Source organism: Mytilus galloprovincialis, chromosome 10 (assembly GCF_965363235.1).
Source record: "Mytilus galloprovincialis chromosome 10, xbMytGall1.hap1.1, whole genome shotgun sequence".
NCBI classification, from domain to species: domain Eukaryota; kingdom Metazoa; phylum Mollusca; class Bivalvia; order Mytilida; family Mytilidae; genus Mytilus; species Mytilus galloprovincialis.
In genome coordinates, this window is record NC_134847.1 from 42,188,140 (window position 1) to 42,214,920 (window position 26,781).

Sequence of the window (26,781 nt, forward strand, 5' to 3'; positions counted from 1 at the left end):
CGTTGAAAGTAAAATCAACGCGTTGAAAGCGACCAACACGTTGAAAGTAAAAACCAACGCGTTGATAATAAAAACCAACGCGTTGAAAATAAAAACCAACGCGTTAAAAATTTCATACGGTATGTGCATACCGCCAATGACACGAACGGCCACTCATATTTTAGTTGCATGGGACCCCTAAAACAATGTCACGTGCCATTTCGACAAAAAACTGTCCAGTTATATACCATGTTACGACTAAAATTTTGGTCTTATTATTTTGATACGGCTTACGTTTTATGAATTACAAAAACCAAACGACAAATTTAATTTGTAACGGCAGACAACTCCTATAAAATCTCACTGGATCGCTTCAATCAAGATTAGCCAAAAATTCCAGAGGATGTAACATACAATTTAGAAAAAGGAGTTTATCATTATCTGTTTGTGTTATGAAGGAGATGCACATAAATGACAAACAGTGAATTGGGAACTTTGGAAGTTGTTTGGCTTAGCAGGGTGAAATTTAAAAGCACATACACTGTACCATACAACATAAGAAATATCAAAGCGACATATTGCGAAACAAAAATTGATCGCAAGAACAAACTATCGCGGAAGAAAGAAAAAAAAATAATAATAGTAATGACAATCAGAACAAATACAATAGGTCTTTCAAAAAAAAGTGGAAAGACCTAATAATGATAATCTGAACAAATACAATAGGTCTTTCCACAGAAAAGTGCAAAGACCTAATAATAATCAAAACAAATACGATATATCTTTCCACAGCAAAGTGGAATGACCTAATAATCAGAACAAAACAATACATTTAGGTCTTATCACAGAAAAGTAGAAAGACATAATTAACAGAAAAAGCGCATTTCAGTCTAATTCATTTGCATTTTCATTAACAGGAAGGGCAACCGGTTTTTGGTATTAACGTAGTCCCTGCATGGAAGAAGTACTATAACGGAACAGGCATTATTATTGGTGTTGTAGATACAGGAATAGACAAGATGAATGATGATTTGAAGAACAAAGTAGTAAGAAGTTCCTCATTTTATATAAACTGTATATGTCAGGACCATATGCATATTTTAATTTCACTTTTAGATATATTTATGATGTTCTTTCTATTAACAATTCAAACTTTTTTCAATTTGATTCCATTGATATATCCCCCATAACTAAAATTAAAGAAACAACATTTACGGCCTCCTCTGTCTCATTATAAGACCTATACCTCGAATTTGACATACACGGTCATCTCAGTACCAGAATCTATGACAAACGAGACGAATTTAATTTTGAAATCACCAGTGTCTGAGCAGAAAGTTGATGAACCAGTAGTATGTCGAAAAAAGTTCATCGGAAGATATCGAGACGTTAGGGATAAATATTCCGTATCAACTTCACAAATAATACACGATGGTCTTGAAGCATATATTCTGGGTACTGACGTTGTTTATCAGCTTAATTACGTGTTATACTATTCTTCTATTTGAATATTTTCATAATACTTTTACTGTTTATTTGTGTTTTTATATATCCATTTTACGTGGCTCGTCATTTGTACAGCCCGTTATTGTGTTATTGGTCTATGCTAATTCTCATATTTTTGTCATTTTACTAATTTCTTTAATGAGCTTTGTCTACATGCTTTTTTGTTTTTCTTTCATACGTATGACGTGGCTGTGTACTCATAAATCCCGTTATTGTGCTATTGAAAAACATTTTTGTGTTCTTGTCTTTCATTTTTGCTAATGTGCTTTGTCTATATGTCTGTTTATGTTTCTTTAATACATAATTGACGTGGCTCTTTACCTATTCATCCTATCATTGTGTAAAGCCGCGGTCACAACAGATCGTCTTGATTTTTGTCGTGGAAGATCTAAAAAATAGTTGTCGTGGCACTGTCGTGCAAAATGTAAAAATAAGATTTCGAGTGGTCACATCAGCTACGACATGCCCACGATGGTTCCACTATGGTTTCAAGACAGAAAAAAATATGTAATTGTACTGTTTTGTGCTTGTCGCAAGTCGGTCGTGCGACAGTCGTACGACAATCGTACGACAATCGTGAGTTGTTTTTTGCTATTTTTTAGGTTTTCATGTATTGGGATGCGTATGTCAGTGTCGTGTTATTGCGTCCCACTGTCGTACGACTGTTGTACAACTGTAATGCCAGTGGGGACTCTCAGCAAAAGCTCTTGAAACATGTCAGACTCCGTCCGCATGAATCCGACGAAATGACCGGCAGATTCCCATTCAAACTCTTGCATCAGAGTACTATACTGCCAAATCATCAGGCGCTGTTTGATGTATGTCTTATCCTCCAATGTTGGGCTCGATTCAACGGTAACAGGACTATATTTTGCTCTTGTTAGAGTCCGGCAAAGCGCCATTTCAACAGGGCCGAACTCAATCGTTCTGGTGGAAAAGCCATCATCTTTAAACGGTAGACGGTATGTTTTTCCAAACATCTATTCTCGCCGAATTGTATTTTTCTATTTAAAACGTAAATATGCAGCACGACGGACGTACCACTGTCATACGGCAGACAATCAAATATGTGCGAGCATCGTACGAAAATTGGTATTTGTGAGACAATCGTGCGACTGTATCACGAGTGTCTTGTGACAGTCGTGATATTGTCGTACGACAGTCCTGCGATGATTGTTTTATTAAAATGGTTCATGTTGGTACCCACGACAATGTGTTTATCGCACAACAGTCGCACGACTGTGGTAAGACACATTCACGACAGCCACAAGACAGTGATACGACAGAAAATCGTAGTCTAACTTTCGTCCCACGACACACGACAGCGCCACAATGCTCAAAATATCTTGCAACTGTCGTGCGATTGTCGTACGACGATCACAGATGACCCACGATTTGACCAATTTTCATGTCGTGAAGCTGCACAGATGTGTCGTGGGTTCGTTGTGATCAGGGCTTTATTGTTCTATGGTTAAAGTATGTATTATTGTCTTTCAATGTTGCTTGGTCTATATGCCATTTAGTGCTTCTATGTTATTTTGTTATTTGTTTTATAGTGATTTTGGTTATAACACAATGTTAACTTCTGTTCCCCTATTTTTGACATTGTTAATTATACCGTCTGTTTGTTTTGTTCACACATCGTTGTCAATGTAACGAAATTTAATGCGATTGGCTTTCAAGTAAGAAGTTTATCTAACTTTAAAACCAGGTTCAATCCCACATTTTCTTCATCAGAAAATGTCTGTACCAAGTCAGAAATGTTACAGTTGTTATCCATTTGTTTGATGTGTTTGAGCTTTTGATTTTGCCATTTGATTAGGAACAGAACAAAAGATCTACAACCTGAGAAAGCAAGTCGTTTCTGAGTTTAAACACTGGCACATTGTATCGGCCTATTTATTGGTGTTGGCGTCAATTTGATACGTTCTCCTATTTATTTGTATTGTAGTCCTGTAATATTATGTTGTCATTTCAATGTTATATTTAACATTGCCATTAAAGTGCGAGGTTTGACATGCCACAAAACCAGGTTCAACCCACCATTTTTTCCTTTTAAAAATGTCCTGTACCAAGTCAGGAATATGGCCATTGCTATATTATAGTTCGTTTCTATGTGTGTTACAATTTAACGTTGCGTCGTTTGTTTTCTCTTATTTTTGAGTGTAAATTGACTTTGCGATAAGACGTGTCACGGTACTTGTCTATCCCAAATTCATGTATTTGGTTTTGATGTTATATTTGTTATTCTTGTGGGATTTTGTCTGATGCTTGGTCCGTTTCTGTGTGTGTTACATTGTAGTGTTGTGTCGTTGTTCTCCTCTTATATTTATGCGTTTCCCTCAGTTTTAGTTTGTTACCCCGATTTTGTTTTTGTCCATGGAGTTTGAACAGCGGTATACTACTGTTGCCTTTATTTAGTCGTTCATCTCACTGATAGCCCGATTCTTATATAAAACTATCCTGTCGGTCTGACGAGGTAAATCTAGCAATAAAGATTTGGGTGTGTTTTTTCGCATTTCGAATCTCTTTTGGTGCTGTTCGATTTTTTTCAAATATGAAAGTTATTGTGCAATTCATTTTTCTTTCTTTTACAAATGATGACTAATTAATATTCAAATTGTTATATCCGGCCCGGACACATGTCCAGATGTTATTGAGTGTAAAGACCCGAACTTTACGACGCACTTTTATCAAAACAAAAATTTGGTCTGCTTTATTGTATAAAAACGAAAAATCAACACAGATGTACCTATCTTGTCTTATGGAGGGGCAAACTAAAAATCACTCTGCTATTATAGAAATCTCTAAAACTGAAATATCGAGATGCTTCACTCAAAAAAATAAATTACTTGAAATTACTTAAAACAAGTATTAATTTTACTCAAATTAAGTAAAAATGTTTGTCCAAAAATGTTTGTCAAAAAATTAGAAATTGCTAGTAATGCCAAGTATTTGTATGTAATTATCTAGTAATTATATTCAAGTAATTTTTCAAGATATCTTAAGTAATTCTTTTAATAAATACTTTAGTAATTTCTTTCCTTTATCAGTCATTTCAAAATAAAGTACAAATTCGGAGTCTGAACTTTTCCTAAAAAAAGTTAAAATCAATGCAAATCAATGGCATATTGCCTTTTTAATTTTTTTTCTAAAATGGTGTGCCAGCTGGTGTTCAACTTTGTCCATCCTGTTACTTTTTTTAACTGATGGCAAAAGTGATAAGAGAAAAGGAAATATCCAATGGAAAGTGTGTCTCACACTTGCATAGCAGTGTTCATTTCAAATCACATTTACATTGATCATTTATGTAGATTACCTAAAATAAATCTGCAGATAGTCTGTACGTTCAGAAAAATCACCACATTTCTTATTTTCCAAACGTCCTTGAAAAACAATTGTGGAGACAGTGGCAGCGAAAATTTACTATTATGTCCCTTTTTAATGATACTGACTGGAAACTTAGTCAATAGATCAGTTATGTTGATTGTCAAAATTATTTAACACATTTTGGGGGGTAACAGGAACGAACAAAGGCAGTAACAGGGGGGACAATGTGGTAACAATAGAGACAAAACATAATTTAGGTAACAAAAATCAATAACAAAAAAATCAACTTTGAATTTCCTAGGGATACAAACGAGAGATATAAGTATTTAAACATTATACGGAACGATTTATACGTGTATCATCCCTGTCCGGGTCAAACAAACAAAACAAAACAAAAAACAAACGATATATTGGTATTGCAGTTTTTTCGCCAAGTATGAAGTAAGCTTTGGTTGCCGCAAGTCGTAAAAATCAGTGTACATAAGATGACATGCCTTTCTGTGAGCTACCGCTTTTAAGATTAAGTTCAGCATAATGGTTGCTATTTATTTATCATATTCTCTTCCTGAATATGCCTTTAAGTTTCCACTTGAGGCTCACCAATCACCTGAACAACCACCCATCGTACCGTTTTAGAGAAGGTTGAAGATGTAGGCGTCAAAGGCAAAACTAATTTCATATGTTTAAAAACATAAGGACATGTTTAAGAACGCATCAATACAGCTGAACGAAAATTCAAATATTCTTTTTTATTGTCAATGATTCTGATATACATGTATATAGTTTCTGACACATTTTAACACTAAAAGCTTGTCATTCTTGGATTTTTGAATCAACTCCAAAAGTTCACGAAGAGCTTCTGATTTTGTTTTGATTCGGAATGATATCCAATATTCTGGAAGTTGTAGCAGCTTTTGTCTTTCAATGATTTTGGCAAATAAAAGCACGGAGTCGTAAATAAAAAGGGGGGAAGGGGTCTATCATTATACAAATTAATAATACAAACAGGTTTGCCGCTGGTGTGGGTAATTATATTTGGAATGGCAAATAATGGCAACTATATCAATACAACTTTAAGAAGGCAATATATCAATGGGTAGAAATTCTTACATTAATTAATGGGTCATACGTACATGATGTGCACCTACTGTAGACTACAATTTGTGTTCTAACCTTTTTATCTCCTAATATCATCTCATTTAAGTAAGGTAGTGGTAGCTGTGAAATATATATGTGAAGGAGAAGGGATTTTCACATTATTAATTTATTAACAGGGCAGGGAGTTCAAACCACAATCGAAGGTATAATATATCCACATTTATATGTTTTCACCCCCCCCCCTCTTTGAAATAAAAGACATTCTTTTGTGTCATAAGTGTTGCTGTCATCGCGCAAGGTCTCTATTTGCCTATAATGAGAAAGTATCACGAGGATTGTCTGTAAGAAAGCAGTACAAAAGTTGGCAAAATATGATGATAATTTTACAACCCAAGCAGAACAAAATAATAGACCAAGGAACAAAATGAACCAAATATTAGGTTCAGGTGCTAAAGAAAACATTTAAGTACAAATCGCAAAGGGTAAAGCATTCAAAAAGTATTGAAAAGAAATAATGCGTATTCTATATTCATGACACGATTGAATAATAGCTGTACAGTAATATCGCAACATAATTCTAAATAATTATAGTTACACAAATAATAATTTTGTCTATCCTGTTACCAGTCAAGGTAGCACTTGACTTGTTCTAGAAATACCTCAATACAAATGTACATTTTATGAATTAATATACCGTACGGTAATAAATATCTGTAAGTTGTAACAATTTATTTGTGATAATGTAAGAAGCATTTTGGTTTTTCTTACAAAGTATGTCTATCCTGTTACCATGTTTGTCCCTCCTGTTATTATTGTCTTTGTAACAGGAAGGACAGTAACAGGATGGACAAATTAGTACATAACCCAAATTGGTTTTAAAATAGTCGCTCCCTAATAATTGATGTAGTGTTTTTATACTTACGGCCCTAGCCTGAGTTACGGTAGCAAATGTTTCATTAGTCTTATGCAATTAAAAATTATCTATCAACTGGTAACATTAAAGACATTATAAAAAGGTACGCATACATCAGTACTTATCGATCTGTTGATTCCGATTACCAAAATCTTTTCACATAAAAATTTTCACCATGTCGTTACGTCCTGTATCCACGCCTACGACGTCACCATAAATAACCACCGTTATTGAAGGGAGAAACTAGTGTTATTCCGTAAACAACTAAATAGTAACAGGAAGGACAAGTATTCATGAACAGGCATTCTAGTGACTGTGAAATAAAAGTTTGTTTGACATGAATATCAATTATATGGTCATTTTTATAAATTTTCTGTTTACAAAACTTTGCATTTTTCGAAAAAAACTAAGGATTTTCTTATCCCAGAAGTAGATTACCATAGCCGTATTTGGCACAACTTTTTGGAATTTTAGGTCCTCAATGCTCTTCAACTTTGTACTTATTTGGCTTTTAAACTGTTTTGATATGAGCGTCACTAATGAGTCTTATGAAGACGAAACGCGCGTCTGGCGTAATAAATTACTATACTGGTACATTTGATAACTATTTTACACCACTGGGTCGATGCCACTGTTGGTGGACGTTTTGTCCCCGATGGTATCATCAACCCCGTAGTCAGCACTTCGGTTTTGACCTGAATATCAATTATATGGTCATTTTTGTACATTTAATGTTAACAAAACTGAATTTTTCGAAAAAAACTAAGGATTTTCTTATCCAAGGAGTAGATTACCTTAGACGTATTTGGCACAACTTTTTGGAATTTTAGGTCCTCAATGCACTTCAACTTTGTACTGATTTGGCTTTTAAACTGTTTTGATATGAGCGTCACTGATGAGTCTGATGAAGACGAAACGCGCGTCTGGCGTAATAAATTATCATACTGATACATTTGATAACTTTTTTTAAAATGCACTTCTGGCGTATAAAAATTTTCAACTTGTTGCCTTTTGTTGGCTGTTGTTCGTGTGTTTCTTTGTGAATTGTATTCTCCAATTTATTCATATTGTAGTCCTGTGGTGTTGAGTTGTCATTTTAATGTTATATTTCACATGGCTATAAAAGGGGAGGTTTGGCATGCCACAAAACTAGGTTAAACCCGCCTTTTTTTCTTTAAAAATGTCCTGTACCAAGTCAGGAAAATGGCCATTGTTATATTATAGTTCGTTTCTGTGTATGTGTTACATGTTAACATTGCGTCGTTTGTTTTCTCTTAATTTTGAGTGTAAATTCACATTGCGATAAGACGTGTCACGGTACTTGTCTATCCCAAATTCATGTATTTGGTTTTGATGTTATATTTGTTTTTCTCGTGGGATTTTGTCTGATGCTTGGTCCGTTTCTGTGTGTGTTACATTGTAGTGTTGTGTCGTTGTTTTCCTCTTATATTTAATGCGTTTCCCTCAGTTTTAGTTTGTTACCCCGATTTTTTTTTTTTTTTTGTCTATGGATTTATGAGTTTGAACAGCGGTATACTACTGTTGCCTTTATTTAAAACCACTGGGTCGATGTCACTGCTGGTGGACGTTTTGTCCCCGAGGGTATCATCAGCCCAGTTGTCAGCATTTCGGTTTTGACATGAATATCAATTATATGGTAATTTTTATACATTTTCTGTTAACAAAACTTTGAATTTTTCGAAAAAACTAAGGACTTTCTTATCCCAGGAGTAGATTACCTTAGCCGTATTTGGCACAACTTTTTGGAATTTTAGGTCCTCAATGCTCTTGAACTATGTACTTATTTGGCTTTTAAACTGTTTTGATATGAGCGTCACTGATGAGTCTGATGAAGACGAAACGCGCTTCAGCGTAATAAATTATAATCCTGGTACCTTTGATAACTATTTTACACCACTGGGTCGATGCCACTGCTGGTGGACGCTTCGTCCCAAAGGGTATCACAAGCCCAGAAGTAAGAACTTCGGTGTTGACATGAATATCAATTATATGGTCATTTTTATAAATTTTCTGTTTACAAAACTTTGAATTTTTCGAAAAAAACTAAGGATTTTCTTATCCCAGGAGTAGAATACCTTAGCCGTATTTTGCACAACTTTTTGGAATAATAGGTCTTCAATGATCTTCAACTTTGTACTTATTTGGCTTATAAACTGTTTTGATATGAGCGTCACTGATGAGTCTTATGAAGACGAAACGCGCGTCTGGCGTAATAAATTATAATCCTGGTAACTTTGATAACTATTTTGATGATTTGAAAAATGGAAAGTTAATTATTTTCAATTATGATGTTACTAAATGAAAAAAAAAAAAAAAAACCATTCTGTTTACCTTTATAAATGCAGTTTTAAATTCAGATAATTTGAATGAAAATGTTAACTATCAAAAATGAACGCATGGAAATTGGCGAAATTTCATATTTTAACGAATACAAAAACAAAATATGAAACTTTTTGCACACTAATATTTGTATGTACTATCTTCCACAATGTGTAAACTCTTATGTTAAATTGAAAAATGATGTCAAACTGACAAATTAAACAGACAATAGACAATAACGGAGATATATGTACATTTTTTTGAAATGACTGATATACGAAGTAATTCTTTTTTATTAACGTAAGTAATTCATTAAATACAAATTAAGTTTTTTTTCTTCATTAAAGTAAGTAATTCTTTTAATAAAAAGTAAGTCACTCTTTTGATAAAAGTAAGTATTTCTTTTTATTTAAGTAAGAAATAGTTTTAATACACATTAAGTATTTCTTTTAATGAAAGTAGGTAATTCTTTTAATACATATTATTAAGTATTTGTATTATTACAAGTAAGTAATTCTTTTAATATTGATTGAGTATTTCTTTTAATACTCTTAGTGATTCGTGTATCACTTGTAGGCCATTCTTTTACTTAATGCAAGTAATTTCGGGAAATACAATTACTTGATCGGATATGTTCCTTACGTCGTAACTACAATCCCCTTCCCTTTCATGAATGAGACCTACCGAATTAGACTATTTACTGGATTTGTTATCACATAAGCAACACGACGGGTTTCACATGTGGAGCAGGATCTACTAACCCTTCCGGATCACCTGAGATCACCCCTAGTTTTTGGTGGGGTTCGTGTTGTTTATTCTTTAGTTTTCTATGTTGTGTCATGTGTACTATTGTTTTTCTGTTTGTCTTTTTCATTTTTAGCCATGGCGTTGTCTGTTTGTTTTAGATTTATGAGTTTGACTGTCCCTTTGGTATCTTTCGTCCCTCTTTTAATGCATTTGTAGGTTTTGATTTATTCTTTTACCATGTTTATATATAAATTGTATATATATTCATAATATATTTACAGATTAAAATATTTTTGTTATTAAATGGATGTAATTTGAAAATGTCCCTTGTTATATCCATTTATATTCTTGTTTGTTGTAAGTTAACATGGGTTACCTCCCCAGCAACTCTTTGTGCTACATGTTCATGTGATTGATATAGTACACAAAGAGTAGGCAGAAACAAAAATACCCACAAAGTGTCCTTTTTGTAAGGTTCTCCTTTCCTTTCATGCTTGTCAATCGTGCAAGTATTTCAACAAACTCGGTATTATTTTGTTCAAATTCAAATCTGAATGAGTTCGAGCCAATTTTCAAAAATACCTTACCAAAGTCAAATGAAACCTTAATTCTGATTGACCGAATATTTTTTCAGTCTCAAATCAAAAATTACTTATTAAAAATACAGGACATATTATACAATTTTGTAAATTTATAATATATAGTTAATTATCAATTTAAGTAAAACTAAGTTATGTAAGTTTACATTATAACAATTATATTAAAAATGAATAATGATAAATTGAAGATATTTAGATATGAAAATAATTTAAGTAAGGATTAGTAATTCTAATACTAAGTAATTCCAATAATTTGTTTTTAAGCATTTCAAAATAATATCTAAAAACAGGCATTTTTTTTGATATTTTTAAATATCAATTTGGAATTATTTTTAATTATGTAATGTACATGATTTCTTGTGTTTGAAATTCCATGTTTATTCTGCATTATAATTTTTTGAATGTTGCATACCACTTTCCTTATAATGTATAGATAGTGTTGTGCGCGGTACATGCAGTACATTCTATTGAAAATGTGTTATCTTCGTTGTAATAGAAAGTGTTATGCGCCACTCTGAACATCAAAATACAGAATAAAAATGAAATTTATAAAACATTTCAAGCATAGGAAATTATGCAAATTCCATAATTTAAAATATTTCCAAGTTGAAATAATAGCCTGTTTTAAAACAAATGTTATCCAAAATAATGCAATTTTCAGACTGAAACCTTCATTGGTGGCCTTCGGCTGTTGTCTGATCTATGGTCGGGTTGTTGTCGCTTTGACACATTCCCCATTACCTTTCTAAATTTTATATATCGTATGTTGAAAATTTCATAAGAAGCATTTATTATTATATATAATAAGCCTTATGCAAGGAAACAACATTATGTAGTACCTACATGTAAACCTACTTAGTAATAACAAGTGTTTTATTCATCAGAAGTAACTCCAGTAACTTTCATACTGCAATTTAGTATACTATAAATAAAAAAAAAATGTGTAGTTCTTGAATATATGACTTAATCTAAGTTATTTCTTTCTGTTAAACACAGTAGGTTATTACTTAAATAAGGACGTAGTCCAGTGAGTAAAATTAGTATAAGTATTTGTTTTAATTTAAGTATTATTTTGATCGACACACCTTTTCAGTAAAACACTTACATGTTTCAAGTAACTATTTTCATATCTAGTAAAATATAAGTAATTGCTAGTAATAGTGAGTAATTCGTAAGTGATTCCTAGTAGTTAGTAATAAAAAATAATACTTAATTTAAGTAAAATATAATTACTTAGGAATTTTTTTGTGTGTTGTTGTCTTAATAACATTAACGGTACCAATTTTTCTGCACCAGATGCGCATTTCGACAATACATGTCTCTTTAGTGATGCTCGTGGCCAAAATATGTAAAATCCAAAGCTTATATAAAAGTTGAAGAGCTATAATCCAAAAGTTCCAAAAAGTATAGCCAAATCTGTGAAAGGAATCAGAGCTTTGCACGAGGGAGATACATTCCTTAATTTATAATAATTTTTAATATTTTGTAACAGCAAATTTGATAACACAAAAATCCGTATTTTCAAGCCAGTACCGGAGTACTGGCTACTGGGCTGGTGATTACCTCGGGGACTAACAATCCACCAGCAGAGGCATCGACCCAGTGATAGTAAATGACAACATAATTGTTTATAGGACAAGTTTTCACAAATGATTTAAAGTGAAATCAATCATGATGTATGACAAAATAACCATCATGAAAATGAGAATTCCAACTGTTTAGAAAACTGCATATCAAATACCATTGACTAAACATTGATGATTCCCTTATTAATGACCTAAATTAAACTAGCACGTGTAAATAATGTAAAAGTGTTAAAGTCCAAAAAGCGAAAAGAAGACTTATTACACATGCTGATACTTACTTAACTTTACCAATATTTAGTGGTTTATCTTAAACTAATACAACACAAGTTTTACCATGTAAAAAAGCAAAACATTCAAAATCAATAGACTATGACATAGGGGTCGTTGTTTTGCGTACAATTAAAAATTGATCAACCAACGTTCAGACCAAACGTAATTTTGTTTTCGATAGAATTTTTAGCATTGTAATCTATACTATTAAATGAGAAGACCTCATTTTGTGTGTTGCTTCTCTTCTTTCCACAATAAATTAATCAACACGCCTCTGTGTCCTATAGGTACAGTACATAGTTGAATTTGTCATCCATTCATATGATTATTCAGATTGAGTTATTTTGGGAGAAAAACAAGAAAAAAGTCATCCGGATATTGTCCCGTCATTGGACGAAATTTTAAGTCAGATTAGACTTCCGGTTTGCGCTTTTCTGAACATACATATACTACGAATAAACTGTATTTTAATTCTATCTGCTATCATTATTGAGTTTACTATCCACGACGGTCACAGAGTTTATTAAATGGAGAGAGTCTGTATAATATATCAATTGACAACCATGGATCGAATAGTAAACTTAGAACTGAAAGTAAATACACTTTATTTATATAGTAATGAATGTTCATAATATACAGTTGGTTGGGTTCTGGGGGTTGGAACCCCCTTTTTTGGCTGATCAATGCATTTGAATGGGGACATATAGTTGGAATCCCTCCCTTTTGTCCTGGGTTGCCGAGTAAAGCCCATACTCAGCTTTAAAAGGCCCCGAAATGACGATGTAAATCAATTCAAACGAGAAAACTAGCGGCCTTATTTATGCACAAAAAATGAACGAAAACAAATATGTAACACATAAACAAACGACAACCACTGAACTACAGGCCCCTTACTTAAATGTTCATAACCATGATAACTTACTAAATGAATGTTCATATTGAAATTGATAGAAAACCAAAATTTTGAAATTTTGGAAATGAAGGAGGAGGGATAAGAAAAAACATATCCCTCCTCAATCACCGACTTATGATACTTTTGCTGAATTCTCCAGTCATTCAATATTTTACAAAATTCTTCCAACAACACTTTACATACTTTAAACTACGCTCTGAATGCCCGCGATTTCGCGGGTGTGTTCTAGTGGTAATTTAAAGAATAAATAATAATTGGTGTAACTAGAAAAATGTTAACCTAGCACTTTTGAATTTTCAATAGTCAGGAACTTTAAAATCAACACAAACATGACAAAGATGGCTATAAAATTCTGGTTAATCATTGATCTGTATCTTATTCACCCTTCACTTAACATTTTTCATAATTTGTGTTCATCTTTCAATTTCTTTCTCAAGCAACAGTAGTCCTATAATGTACTTAATACATTACGTTACGTCCTCGAGGGTATCATCAGCCCAATTGTCAGCACTTCTATGTTGACAATAATATCATTAATATGGTCATTTTGCGAAAGTATGAATTAATCGAAATTCTAAGTATTTTCTTATCCCATGCAATGCATAATCCGTATTTGGCTGAACGTTTTAGAATCTTTGGTGGTCAATGCTCTTCAACATACTACTGTTTTGGGTTTCTAACGTTTTATCTGAGCGTCACTGATGAGTCTTATCTAGACGTATCGCGCGTCTGGCTTATAAAATTCTGAACATGGTACATTTGATAACTATATACTTAATAAATGACAGACTCTTTAAATATGTCTTCTTTGTCATCAAACTTCAGGTGTAGCATTTACCCAGGAAATGTGGTTCAACTTTTTCACCTTATTTCCTCTTTTCTTACTCATTTAGACTTTCATTGACAAGTATCAGTTTATACCACCTCTCCCTTTGATAGCATTTTTAATCATATATTTAACCTCTTTGTATGTAGCTTTGATGAACATCATTGGGTCAAATGTTTCTAGTCCACATACAGTTATAGTAAACGTTGATATACTACCTTTCCACGTATTTAGATTTAATAATTCTGATTATGGAAATATGCTAGACGCAAGGTCACTTCCTGAAATTTAGATTAGATGTTTACAAGTGTTTCGCTCATGACTTTGACAATTATTTTTCCTTTAACAAAACACTTGACAAGTGGTGCAATATCTTTTCGTTCACATTGCTGGTGGCAACCACTAATTATTCATAGAAGAGGTCTGTCTATCTCTAATATCGTCTATCTATCCTTTATCTAACAACAGTATAGATTTCCAGTTTTGATACTTATATGAACAACAATCTGATTGATTAATAAGTACGTTTGATGAAAGCTTACGCAAAACAAGTCACCAACATCAATGCTCCGTATCACTCCAAAGCGCATCTGTCATCGTACTCGAGGCTGAAAAAGTTGAGGTTGAAAAGATATTCCTGACCTTTAGCGGTGTATACCACATCTTGTCCCTCTCTATTGTAAGCTGCTTGGTACTGACCTAAGTCAGTACACCATACAATGTACCAGTGCAGGAGACTACTTCAAACTTTCTTAAATCTATATCTTAACAAAGAAATACGACTGCCTCTTTTTGTTAACAATGCCCATGATAACGTGTACGTCAATTTGTCCGAGGAACCGGTTGTTAAGTCTTGACGGTTCAACTTATAACTATTGAGAAGACTATCAAGTATCTAGTGTCTAATACCACAGCTTTCGTTTTCCATAACGAAATTATCCTTTGGATTCAATGACCTAAACGTATCGGGGAAGTTCTGGGTGACCTCCATATAAGAAATATATTCCCCCTTTGTATCCCATGTAGTCGATTATGCGCACGCTCTCGATCCAAGAGCCGAGACAAATAAATACCATAACTAAAATATACAATTTATATAATTAAGAAAAGTATTATCATAATAGATTCTTTTATGGTTGTAGCCTGTTATCTATTTCTTGCACGAAGAGATATGTCTCGTATCACAAAGCTGTCCTGAGTGTGATACGAAAACGTTATATTAAAATATGCGTTATTTTGATTGTCTTATTTAGCATCATGAGACGACTATTACGATATTTTCGTTGGCTATTCGTTTGGTTATTTGGTAACTATGAGAGGTTAAGACATTTCGTCTATTGAAACGGACATATGTGATTTCTTTAATACTAAATAGTAATAATAAATTCGCCAAAGAATCGTTTATTTTCACATTGAAATAAAATAACTCGTTTTGATATCAAGCAATTAAATATTCATTCGTTATGAAACCTACAATTTTCGTGCCGCATAATGAATCGGCGTTCCATACCTTAAAAGCGGCGCTTCATACCCTTAAATCAGTTCATATGTTGATTTAAAGTTTGACGTGACTTCATTTTAAATATTTTGTGGTGAGATTGATAAATATTCTTATATTTTGTCGCTTACATGTATATTGGAGATTGTGCAGGATAAAAGAAATTCCCTAATTTTCCTTACTTGATTGATGCACATGGAATCCAGCATGTTTTTTTTTTCGATAATCAGTTCAGCCTGATTTGCCTGTTGTACAAATCGGACGTTATTTTCTCTGCTCTTGAACTAATTAAAAATAACTTGAAATACAAATGTAGCTTAATACTCGTATGTATTTGAATTTAAGGTTCGGGACAGTATAAAATTGAAAGGAAATTAATACAAATTTGAAAAGAATTACTTGATATGTTTATTCACCCATATACATAATCTCACCAGGTCATGGAGGACAACAGAATGAGTTGAATTAGATAAAAGTGAGTCGTTTGTCATGGAAGAATAATATATAACATAAGAATAAAATAAAAAAAAAATGTTTTTAAAAAAATTAATGAATTATTATATATCCTTACAGGTAGATATCATAGTTGAAAATGAGACAACAGACACTGTTTGTGCTCTATACCAGTACGTTCCACACATATATTAAATACTTGTAAATTCCCAACCTTGAAATATCTAAATGTATAATAATATCATTTTGTTCAATAAATAAAACGATTTACTTACATTAAAAATACCGACGCCATATTAACAATATTTCCAACATGGTGTAAAATATCAATTTAAACCGGATTATTGACACGTCTTAATATGTCAAAGGTCACTAAGGACAATAATGACAAGCTAAACAACGCTTTGAACGTTGATTTAACGTGTACAGTTATGCTATTATATTAGAGTATAGCGTTAAATCGTCTATGCTTATGTATATGTATGTTAAGTCTTAATGGATAAATAAATATATTTATGTGGTTTACCAACACATCTTTCAATAGACAGAAAGATGATCTCACATATTAAATATAAGAAATAAAAAAAACCTTAACCGATACAATTAAACACAATTAATTCATGATTGATGAAAACACTTTATAATGACCTTATTCTCCAAAGAAATACTTGATTTAATTAGTTATTCTTGAAATACCTTAAAATGACGTTATGAAAAGTAGCCTCTCATCGGCAGGCTACCTCTCAGGAGGCTACCTTTTCCCTATAGTGTTAACTATAGACCATATATAAAAAAAACTTTAGTTTTATCCACTACTCATTAAAACGTTTGGTCAAATGATATGAAATCAACAAATTGCTTGACTATAATCATATCGATACCTTATCAGAGATATGATCTGTTCCTGAAACTAGAAATTTCAGATACATTTCTGGAGATTATATGAGGTAGGTAAATTGTCTCAAAGCATAAAGATGTGACAAATATGCCTCGTTTAAATTAGTGATATTATAGGTAAAAAGTCCAGTTGCCTACTATTAACCCTTTAAGTAACATCATAATGCAAATCTCAACAAGAAATAGTCTTTTATCATACGCATTGAAGATAGAAAACACCTGTACTTTATGTTAAAGCACTGGAAATCTCGTAACAATCATTCGTCATTTTTTTTATGTTTGCCTCTATGAAACATTGTCTATGTCCACTCTCAATGTTGATACCATAAAAGTCGACCGTATATTGTTTTGAAACAGATTTACAACTTTTGCGCGTAGTTGATACGGTCTAATTGCAATTATTCATTACTTTAAAATCGGATTCCGTTTTCCTGGAAAAAACGGTGAAGAATTAAAACTGTCGTATTTTGAACCGAATCATGGCAGTAGTTGAAGTTTTGTTGCTTTCAATATTGAAAGTGGAAGTAAGTGTAGAATAGCTAGGAAGTTCGCGAGGCAACTCACATATTAAATGTTAAATGTTTTGTAGACAATCATAAACTTTTCATTTTGTAATTTAGTACTTTTTTCTTTGTTCATGTTGTTAAAGCGTCCAGTAGAAAAACATGTATAAATGGTTTTAGTTCGATTGAGTTAATATTGGAGAATAGAGGAAGAAATAAGACAAAAGTATGTTAAATCATTAACATCGTATTTGCATCAATGGAATAATTTGACTGCAATTGAATATTGAGGCAGCACATGATCAACTTATGTGTTGATGACTGTTTAAAAGACTTTTGCAAGCAACCTGTCTTTTAGGAGCATTCTTCTGCTGTTATAACAAAATACTGGTATCTTCATTGTCTCGCGAATACAAAAGTACAGAAATATGATAAAATAAAAATATTTCTGTAAACATTAAGACTGAAATATTCTGAGAGTGTATACTGCGATTCCAGTATGTCTGTTTGAACTACGTGTGTTGCGTTGTAAAGTGTCGATGTCACTCTGCCACATATGCAACATATATGCAACACTTCTCATTACACAGGAGAAAAAGCACACACCTACCTTATTAAAGCATAGGACAAATGATTACAATAAACTTTTAAATAGTATTGTGTATAATCATATATCATAAACTATTGTAATAATATATATGAAAATAGTAGAATTAACTATTTTTAGAGTGTACAAATTTTGTTTGATGTTTTAGATAAATAAGGTGCATTTGATGATCCATTTGGTTCTGTTGAAAGTTTTGACTTTCTACTCTTTTCATAACACTTCCAAACAATCTTATCAAACGAAAATTTTCCTATTTAATTGAATGGTCGTTTAGTATATACTATATCTCTTATATTTTATGCGTTTCCCGTCGTTTTTAGTTTGTAACCCTGATTTGTTAATTTCTCTATCAATTTATGACTTTCAAATAATAATACTGTTGCCTTTATTTAGTAAATCTGAATGTAAATATATTATCACTAAAGGCCTTCTTCTCTATTGAGAACGGTAAATATGCTAGATATAGTTACTGGAGGTGTGATGAGACGATCAACGCTGTTAATTTTGACCTTGTTGATAGTTATGTTTCAGCAACAATGTTTATATACAGGTTTTATGAATTCGAATGGGCACTAATTGAGCCCTTTTAATAGCAGACTTGTTTTTGTACTGTTGTGAATCACAGTTTATGACCAAATTTAGTAAAGATCTGTCTAAATTGCATTTAATTGATAAATTGAACAACACTTACCGTTATCTTGGTGATATATTTTCGTTAAACAATCACGAATTTTATGAATATACTGCCGAAATTTAACCAAATGAACCTATTTTAAATAAATCTAATTTAAACGGTTAAAACTGTCCTTTCCTAGATTTAGTTATTTCGGTTTTACACGAGAAACTCTACATTAACATTTGAAAAAAAGGAACGATTTTTCGTTCCTTATTGTTAATTTTCCCGTTTTATTATATTTGATATTCCTTTAGAACCATCTTACGGTGTTTAAATTTCACAACCCGTTCGATATGCCCGTGTCTGTTTTGATGTTGTTGATTTAAACGAACGTAATCTATGTTTTACTGGTAAATTATTAAACCAGGGATTTTATTACCAAAAAATACTTAAAACCTTCCATAAATCCTTCCATAGATATAAAAAAAAAAGATTTTGAAGTTACAAGATACCTATATATTGGCATTGCACACGGTCGTGTTTTTTCTCTGACTGTTTATGACGTTTTTAAACTAAATCCATCGAATGCTGGATGTATACTGATTGATAATTAAGTCTTAGATGCATGATTTGTTGTTAGTGCCTTTGAACTGGCTGTCAGTAACTACGAGTACTCTCAGATCTGTACTCTGTATTTTGTTGTTGTAAGGATATACAAGTACTTGGAGACGTCTACTCTGTATAGTTTTTGAACCCATACATAAGTTTTCCTCAAGTTTGATAGAATATTATTTAATAAAATGCTAATTCTATGTGTTTCCCATTCGATCTAAATGACGTTATATCTAAATACTGTTGTTACGTAAACCAAGGATTTGTATAGTAAGACTACATTACAAATCTTTGCATAAACACACTATATGTAACACGATGCCAGTTCATACAACAAAGGACATGTTTTCAGTTTACATGATAACCATGGCTTAGAGTTCAGTGGTCGTTTGTTGATGTGGTTCATAAGTGTTCCTCGTTTACCGTTTTTTACATATATATACGCCCGTTGTTTTTCCTGTTTGAATGGTTTTACACTAGCCAATCCTGGGGGCAGTTAAAGCTTGATTTTCGGTTTGAGCCAAGGCTTCGTGTTCAAGGCCGAACTATGACCTTTAATGGTTTACTTTGACAACTTATGACTTATACCACAGCCTCTTATATCCTTCTTGCACATTCCAAAGTCAGGTGCATAGCTGTGAATGGTGGTGAACAGTATATCACAGTTCCATCAACTTTGTTCCATTTTATCTTAAGAACTTATCCAGACAAACAAGTTTTAATATCCATTAATTCTAATTTGCTGAAATTTGGAAAATTTTAAACAACAAAAATACCGTACTCCAAGGAAAAAATCAAAATTGAAAGTCTCTTCTTAAATGGAAAAAATTAAAACCTCAAACACATCAAACGAATGAAAATCAACTGTCATATTCCTGACTTGATGCCGGCTTTTCCTTATGTAGAAAATTATAAACGTTCCTGTTTTACATCTTTAAAATTTCACCAAAAGGTCAACCAAATTTCTTGTACTTTCATAAAACAGTATTGACACTAACACGGAACATCACCACCATTTACATTATATAAAAAACCCATGTCATCTTCTCAGAAGTATATTTCATTTATTTCTTTCTTTCTTTTCTCTTCTTTTCACCTATAGTCATGATAGTTTGTATAATGTTCTATAAACTGTTTGCTCTGCCTGCATGCTCATTATACTATCATTGTATATATTTATCATTATTATGGAGAAGACTTCCCAATTTTTTTTCAATCGTTATTACTTTCATTCAACAAAGGAGATACGTTTTATAGTTTAAAAAAAAAACAAAAAAAAAACATGTTTTTTTTTTTAATTTTCAGAAAAAACACGAACGGAACGAAATAATGTTGGACAGCTTTAGCAGGTGCGTTTACATATCGTGTTCACATCTTTATTCTTTGTTTTCTTTATTTAGAAATGGAAATGTCCGGAAGAAAAATTACTTTATCAGTAAGTAAGTTAAAAATTAGATCTTACATGTATGTAAACGTTAGTTTAAATGCAAATAGCAAATTGTAAAAAAAGCAAAAAAGATATATTGAAATTTCTTGAATTCAAAATGTCTGAAGTATGCAGATGATCGTCGTTGTCGTGGGTGATTTATGTACCCAACATTATCAAAGTTGTTAATTCGATTCGATGAATTGGTCTATATCTATAAATGTTTGCTATGACCTTAAAAAAGCTCTGCACAGTTTGATGCGTTCACCTTAATCTGAAAAATTGTTTCACAAATCGACTGGACTAATTATTTAAGGATTGATTGTTAAAAATATTAAAAAGTGAAAATGTTTTAGGTAAATTGTCCCCTTTTAATGGAATATGATACAACGGCATTAACATTTTGTTCTTTTTTTACTATGAATGAATACTTTTACAAAAACTAAGGGGTTTATAAGTATTCAGTTGCTAATATTGATGCCAATAACAATTAAAAGTGACAACATTTCTTTTTTAACACAAGATTTGTGCAGTCCTAACCTGTACAGGAAGTTAATTTGCTACACAGTAATTTTGGCTGGTCTAAGTTAACCTGTGACAGTATTTAGGACTGCTCGGACCAGTCCTTTTACAACAAAAAAGTTAATTTGAATAGCGGAACTAGGTCCAAGACCTGTTTTTATGACTACCTAAAAAGTTACCTTCGATATAGGTCCGCTACTATTACAAGTTAACTTCGAAAACAATACTGCCATAGGTTAATCATGATTGCGACAACTCCGAATTAACCAGACCTCATTTCAAGTAAACTTATGGTTGGTCTGCTCATCGATTTTTTATTTAAATATGTTTAAATGGCTTTATTTTTTTATACATGTACCAACAATACGGATTGAATACATATATTTGTAAATAAAGAACGCATGAAACTTTGCTTGTTTTACAAATGTTTGCCTAAAAGGCTTTTTAATAAATTAAAAACGATATTGGTTACAATGCAAATGGACATTGAATATTATGCATTCACAGTACAAACATGTCCTTTTGTTATTTGAATAATTTAAAAGTCGTTACCAAAAATAACAGTTTTTACACCTAATTAGGCTATAATATAAACAAAAATGCAATATCAAATGAGCAGGTGCTGTTTCCAGGTTTCTTCTACATATTCTGACGATTTTGTTTACCATTTCCAGTCGCTATTAAGTGCTACAATTAATATTTAGACGCATCACATCACTAGTAATTGAAAAGGTACTGCCATTGCATGATGAATGCCGAAAACAAGAATTAATTATTTGTTTTTGTTTTAGTTCAATGAATATAATTTAAAATGATCCATAATCAAACTGACCGTAGAAAGAAGACTTGAACAAATACTAATCAACCTTTGACAAATCATATGCAAGGTTGGGGTTGAAAAATAAATGACAGCTTACAAAGTATTGGAAGCGAAAGTAAACGTTTATTCGATGTAAACATGAAGTCGACATTCGACGACAAGAAATGACATGAATGAACTGTGTGTCATTCTAATCGTTGCCCAAACCTGACCTCAATCAATCGTCTGCTTACATAATGCTTTTTTCAATGAATGTGACCGTCTTCAGACTGAAATATATGCCATTCTGAACGTTTAGTCATGTTTATGTTGAGTAAATGAAGCTGCGTCTTCCAAACGACTGTTTACTTTAAGTTTGTTTATCATGACTGTTCATCTAAAAACTAGAGACGTTCCGCAATACATATTTGCCGGATCAGAACTCGACAAATAAGGAAAATTAGAGTCTGGAAAGACCATGTTTTGCACATATGTTACTTGACAAGACTTGACCTATTCTCGACATTACTTAACTCTACTTAACTGTACTTGTATTTGGTTTTTACTTAACTTGAAAAGTCTGTTAAAGTAATTGATAATCTTGGAATAGTCTGACAAACTTGGAATAGTCTCGACAAATGCTCGACCAGTCTTGACCAATGTTCGACCAGTTTTGTCCAATGTTCGACCAATCTTGACCAATGCTTGATCAGGTTTTACCAATGTTCGACCAGTCTTGACCAATGCTTGACCAGTCTCGACAAGTTATTACCTTTAAATGTAATTTCGACTGGTCTGATTCAGCCCATTCTCAATCATAAACTGATTTAACTAAGTTCCAGGCTTTTTGTAGTTTGTTTCACTGCTGTTAATTGAAGGATAAAAAGAGCTATAATGTTCAGTCAGAAAAAAATCAGTTAGTTAACTTTAAACATGTCTATACCTTTTACGAATCAGCCTTGTCAATCTCAGTCGTGTATTGATCTTATAAAACATTAAGTTATTTGGTAGTCTGGTTTACTGCTGTAAAAATTAAGGGTTCAGTTAATGGGAAAAACAAGCAAGAATTTTCAGTTCTATAATCTGATTAAATAGAAGATTAATAAAAACAGTAAGTCAAAATATTAGCAGTTTGTAGTGATAAAGAAAGTATAAAAACAAATCAAGTTTAAACTACCTTACGCATATTTGATCTTTGATACATTTAGCTATACCTAAAATATAGCTTTTCAATTTTAGAAAAAAATAAATGTTAAACACTAATAATTTATATGAATAAAGGGAAAAGTCCAGAAAAAGAGTAACACAATTTATAAGGGATACATGTACTGAAAAAAAATATCCTCCAAACGTTTCAAATATGTTCAATTAAAACATCCAGCAGCTTCATAATGTCAGTTTCCTATATTAATACGTTTGAATCGGGATGTTTTTTTTAAGGTAATTTACATTTCCTTATATAATATATTGGTATCTACGTTGGCATTTTGATGCTGTAATGTATGTGAGATTAACAAACTGTTGGCGTTTGCCTTTGTTGTAGTTCAGTATTCCTGTTATTCCGTTGTTTTCCTTTTATAGTAATGTGTTTACTTCGATTTGAGATTGTTACCCGGATTTGCTTTTGTTAAATTGCAATAAACAGCGGTATAATACTGTTATCTTTAATCTTTTTTAATCTGTCTTTTTAAGAAATGTTTCGCAACTCCGTTACTTTATATACGTCTTGTATGCAAATTATAAATTCAAATTAATATAACGAGATCAATCAAGATACGAACCAAAAGTTATACACCGAGCTCACCGATATTCCTACTAATAAATACATTAAATGTACATATAACAGTTATACAACATGTACATTCCAGGACCAAATAAACAATGGGGCAACTATACCAAAACATCGACACAAAAGATAATGTTATACTTTCTTATTCTAAATTATTATACATTCTAAAATTATGACTTTTATCAGATGTGCCATTTAGCTGTCTAATATCAGCTAATATGTTAAATTGGTCGTAAATATTTAGAGATGAAATCCATTTCAAGAAAAAATAGCATGGTTTTCTGTCATGGAAAATATTTAATGATGTGTTTTTTTTTCTTTATTTAAAATTGCCATTTATTCACTGTTTGAACAGACATGGTACACAAGTAGCCGGCTTAATGGCAGCTGAGGCTAACAATTCATTTTTGGGAACTGGAGTAGCTTTTGGAGCAATGCTTGCAGGTATGTTATTATTTATATATAAAGTCTTCGACAAAAAAATAAAATAATAATAAAAAGAGACTTTTAACATTACGGATATGTTTTATCGTTTACATGTACCATAGTACGGTGACCAGACCCAATTTAAAAAAAAATCAATTGTCAGACACACTAAATGGCTATAGAATATATCATTGGATTCGGCAAAATGAGTACTTTTTGAATATCGATGTCTTCAAAAAGAAATGTGATAACAGTTTTGCATAAATTAAGGGCAAAGATCAACATACTGTTTTCTTGTTTTCCTTCTATATTTTCAAAATTGAAATATATAAGCAGCATTTTGTGTTGAATTTCAGATACAGACATTTTTTTCAAATTAATTAACAATTAATTATCTCTAAAACGTAAAAAAAAAAGGAACCAATTACTAAGTAATCGATTAATTAAAAAAATCGGTGTTTTTCAAACACTTGTTCTATTATACAAGAGAAATAAACATTCCGGTAAAGTTACATTAGGTATCTTGCCGGGTGACATTAAACCTCAGCATTAAATGATAAATGTTGTTTTCAATTGAAGCCTATTATCTCGAACTTGCAAAAAGATCATGCATGTAAATCATTACCACTAATTACCTCGAAAACAGTTACAACTAAAAAATCCTATCAAAATGATCCACAAAATATATTTCTTCTAGGAGTATCTTCTGATTCATCTGTCAAGGATTTTTTACATAATTCTGACCCTTGACAGGAGCTACGTTCCGTACATGTAAGGTTTTGTTTTCAACAAACACATGACGTTTTACATAGAGATTTTTCTTTACATGATCACACAAGATCCTGCAAAAATTCTGCTGACATTTGCCCTTCAAAATACACGGGGTGTAATGATTTTTTAGATTTTCGCCAACCGTATTCTAAAGGAGACGAAATAGGCGGAACAGCAATGTGTGATGCGGTCCAAATTGCCGCTTCACAGGAGGTAACATGACTAAACCTACATATTTAATGGTGGCAAGCCTGACGTGCATTTTATTCCAATCATGATGGAATGATTTAAAGAGATTCTTCAGATCAAACACCTATGAAACTAACTTTCTGGCACACACAAGGGCTTCGTCTTTCACAGTACTCCCAAAGCTCTGCACATCACATAATCGTGCGTGTCAATCAAAGTCTTGTAGACTGTGTTCTTTTAGTTTAAAGCTATTTTATCGTTCAAAACAATGGATTAAACACAAGTTTTTCAACTTGGTTCCATCTTCTCCATTCTGTTTTTTTTTCTTACTCCAATCTGTTTGTAGTAGTGAACACAGAACAATCACACCTGTATCAGAGGTCCGTATGATTGTTCTGCTGCTCTTTATCATTTCTCTAAACTTCATGTCAAAGTATAAGGCATTAATTATCACACGAGTATTGGCCCTTGTTGAGTGCTAAACAAGTTACGACAGTCATTAACATTATTGCCAGTAAACAATAGATATTTAATTACATGAATAATAGATAAATAAATAAAGATAGAAAATCAAAGAAATATAATCAAAGACAGTTACAGATAAAACATGTACTTTATTAAGGTCTTTTATAAATCAGAACAGAATTAAAATAAAATGTAATAATTCAGAATTCTTTTTACGATAATAACAAAACCAATATATATTACTTATACATGTTATATATATCAACTAAATATGAGAAGGTGTGGAATGATTGTCAATGAGACAACTCTCCATCCCAGTTAAATTTGTAAAAGTAAACCATTATAGGTCAAAGTACGGCCTTCAACAGGGAGACTTCGCTAACACCGAACAGCAAGATATATCTATAACGGTCCCCATAATGACTAGTGTTAAACCTTTCAAACTTTGTTTGGGATATGTTAGACCGCCTAATGGAAAAGTCAGATATGCTTCCGAAAATGTATCTGATACTTATAATTAACATAATATCATATTATTAAAAAACAAATTTACCAATTTACCTCATTATTTATTCTGTATAAGCAAAGTAGTTTATTAATGTCTGGGTCATTTTGGTCTCTTGTGGACAGTTGAATCATTGGCAATCATACCACATCTTCTTTTTTATAAGTAAAAAGCCAAAGAAATTAAGTGCACATTCAATGAAACTGATAGTTCCTAGTAAATGTATCATGAATGCATATTGAATAGATCTTTACGGAAATTTTTTATATGGTCCGATAACGTCTAAACTCATGTTAATCGAACGCTAGCTCACAACAAAAGTAAGAAACTCCAATTTTTGTCTGAATTTGCATGAATTTTTACTGGACTTGTGTTTTAACTTTTCTTGACAATTCCTGATTTATATTAAATTTGTATGAAATGTACTTGACAAATTGTCAACATTTTGAATATTTTCTTAACATTTGTCGAGAAATTCTTGACATTCGAATGCTGTCTTGAAATGTTTGACATGTTCTTGACATTTTGAATTATGGCTTTAATTCACTAGAAATTTCAGAGTTTTACAAATTATGACCAATATACATGATACATAT

At 32.1% G+C, this 26,781-nt stretch overlaps 1 protein-coding gene across 6 annotated transcripts in view; it reads left to right on the forward strand.

The window, feature by feature from the left end:
- The window catches only part of LOC143047593 (proprotein convertase subtilisin/kexin type 4-like), a 99,984-nt gene that overhangs the window by 17,013 nt on the left and 56,190 nt on the right, over positions 1 to 26,781 (forward strand). For 5 of the 6 annotated variants that reach the window (XM_076220713.1, XM_076220711.1, XM_076220715.1 and 2 more), the window contains 3 exons: positions 897 to 1,025; positions 20,599 to 20,642; positions 24,185 to 24,273. In XM_076220713.1, the coding sequence (XP_076076828.1) occupies positions 897 to 1,025; positions 20,599 to 20,642; positions 24,185 to 24,273 (262 nt within the window). Of the gene's footprint in view, positions 1 to 896; positions 1,026 to 20,598; positions 20,643 to 20,693; positions 20,729 to 24,184; positions 24,274 to 26,781 lie in introns of all 6 variants that reach the window. The other variant, XM_076220712.1, reaches the window with a different exon arrangement.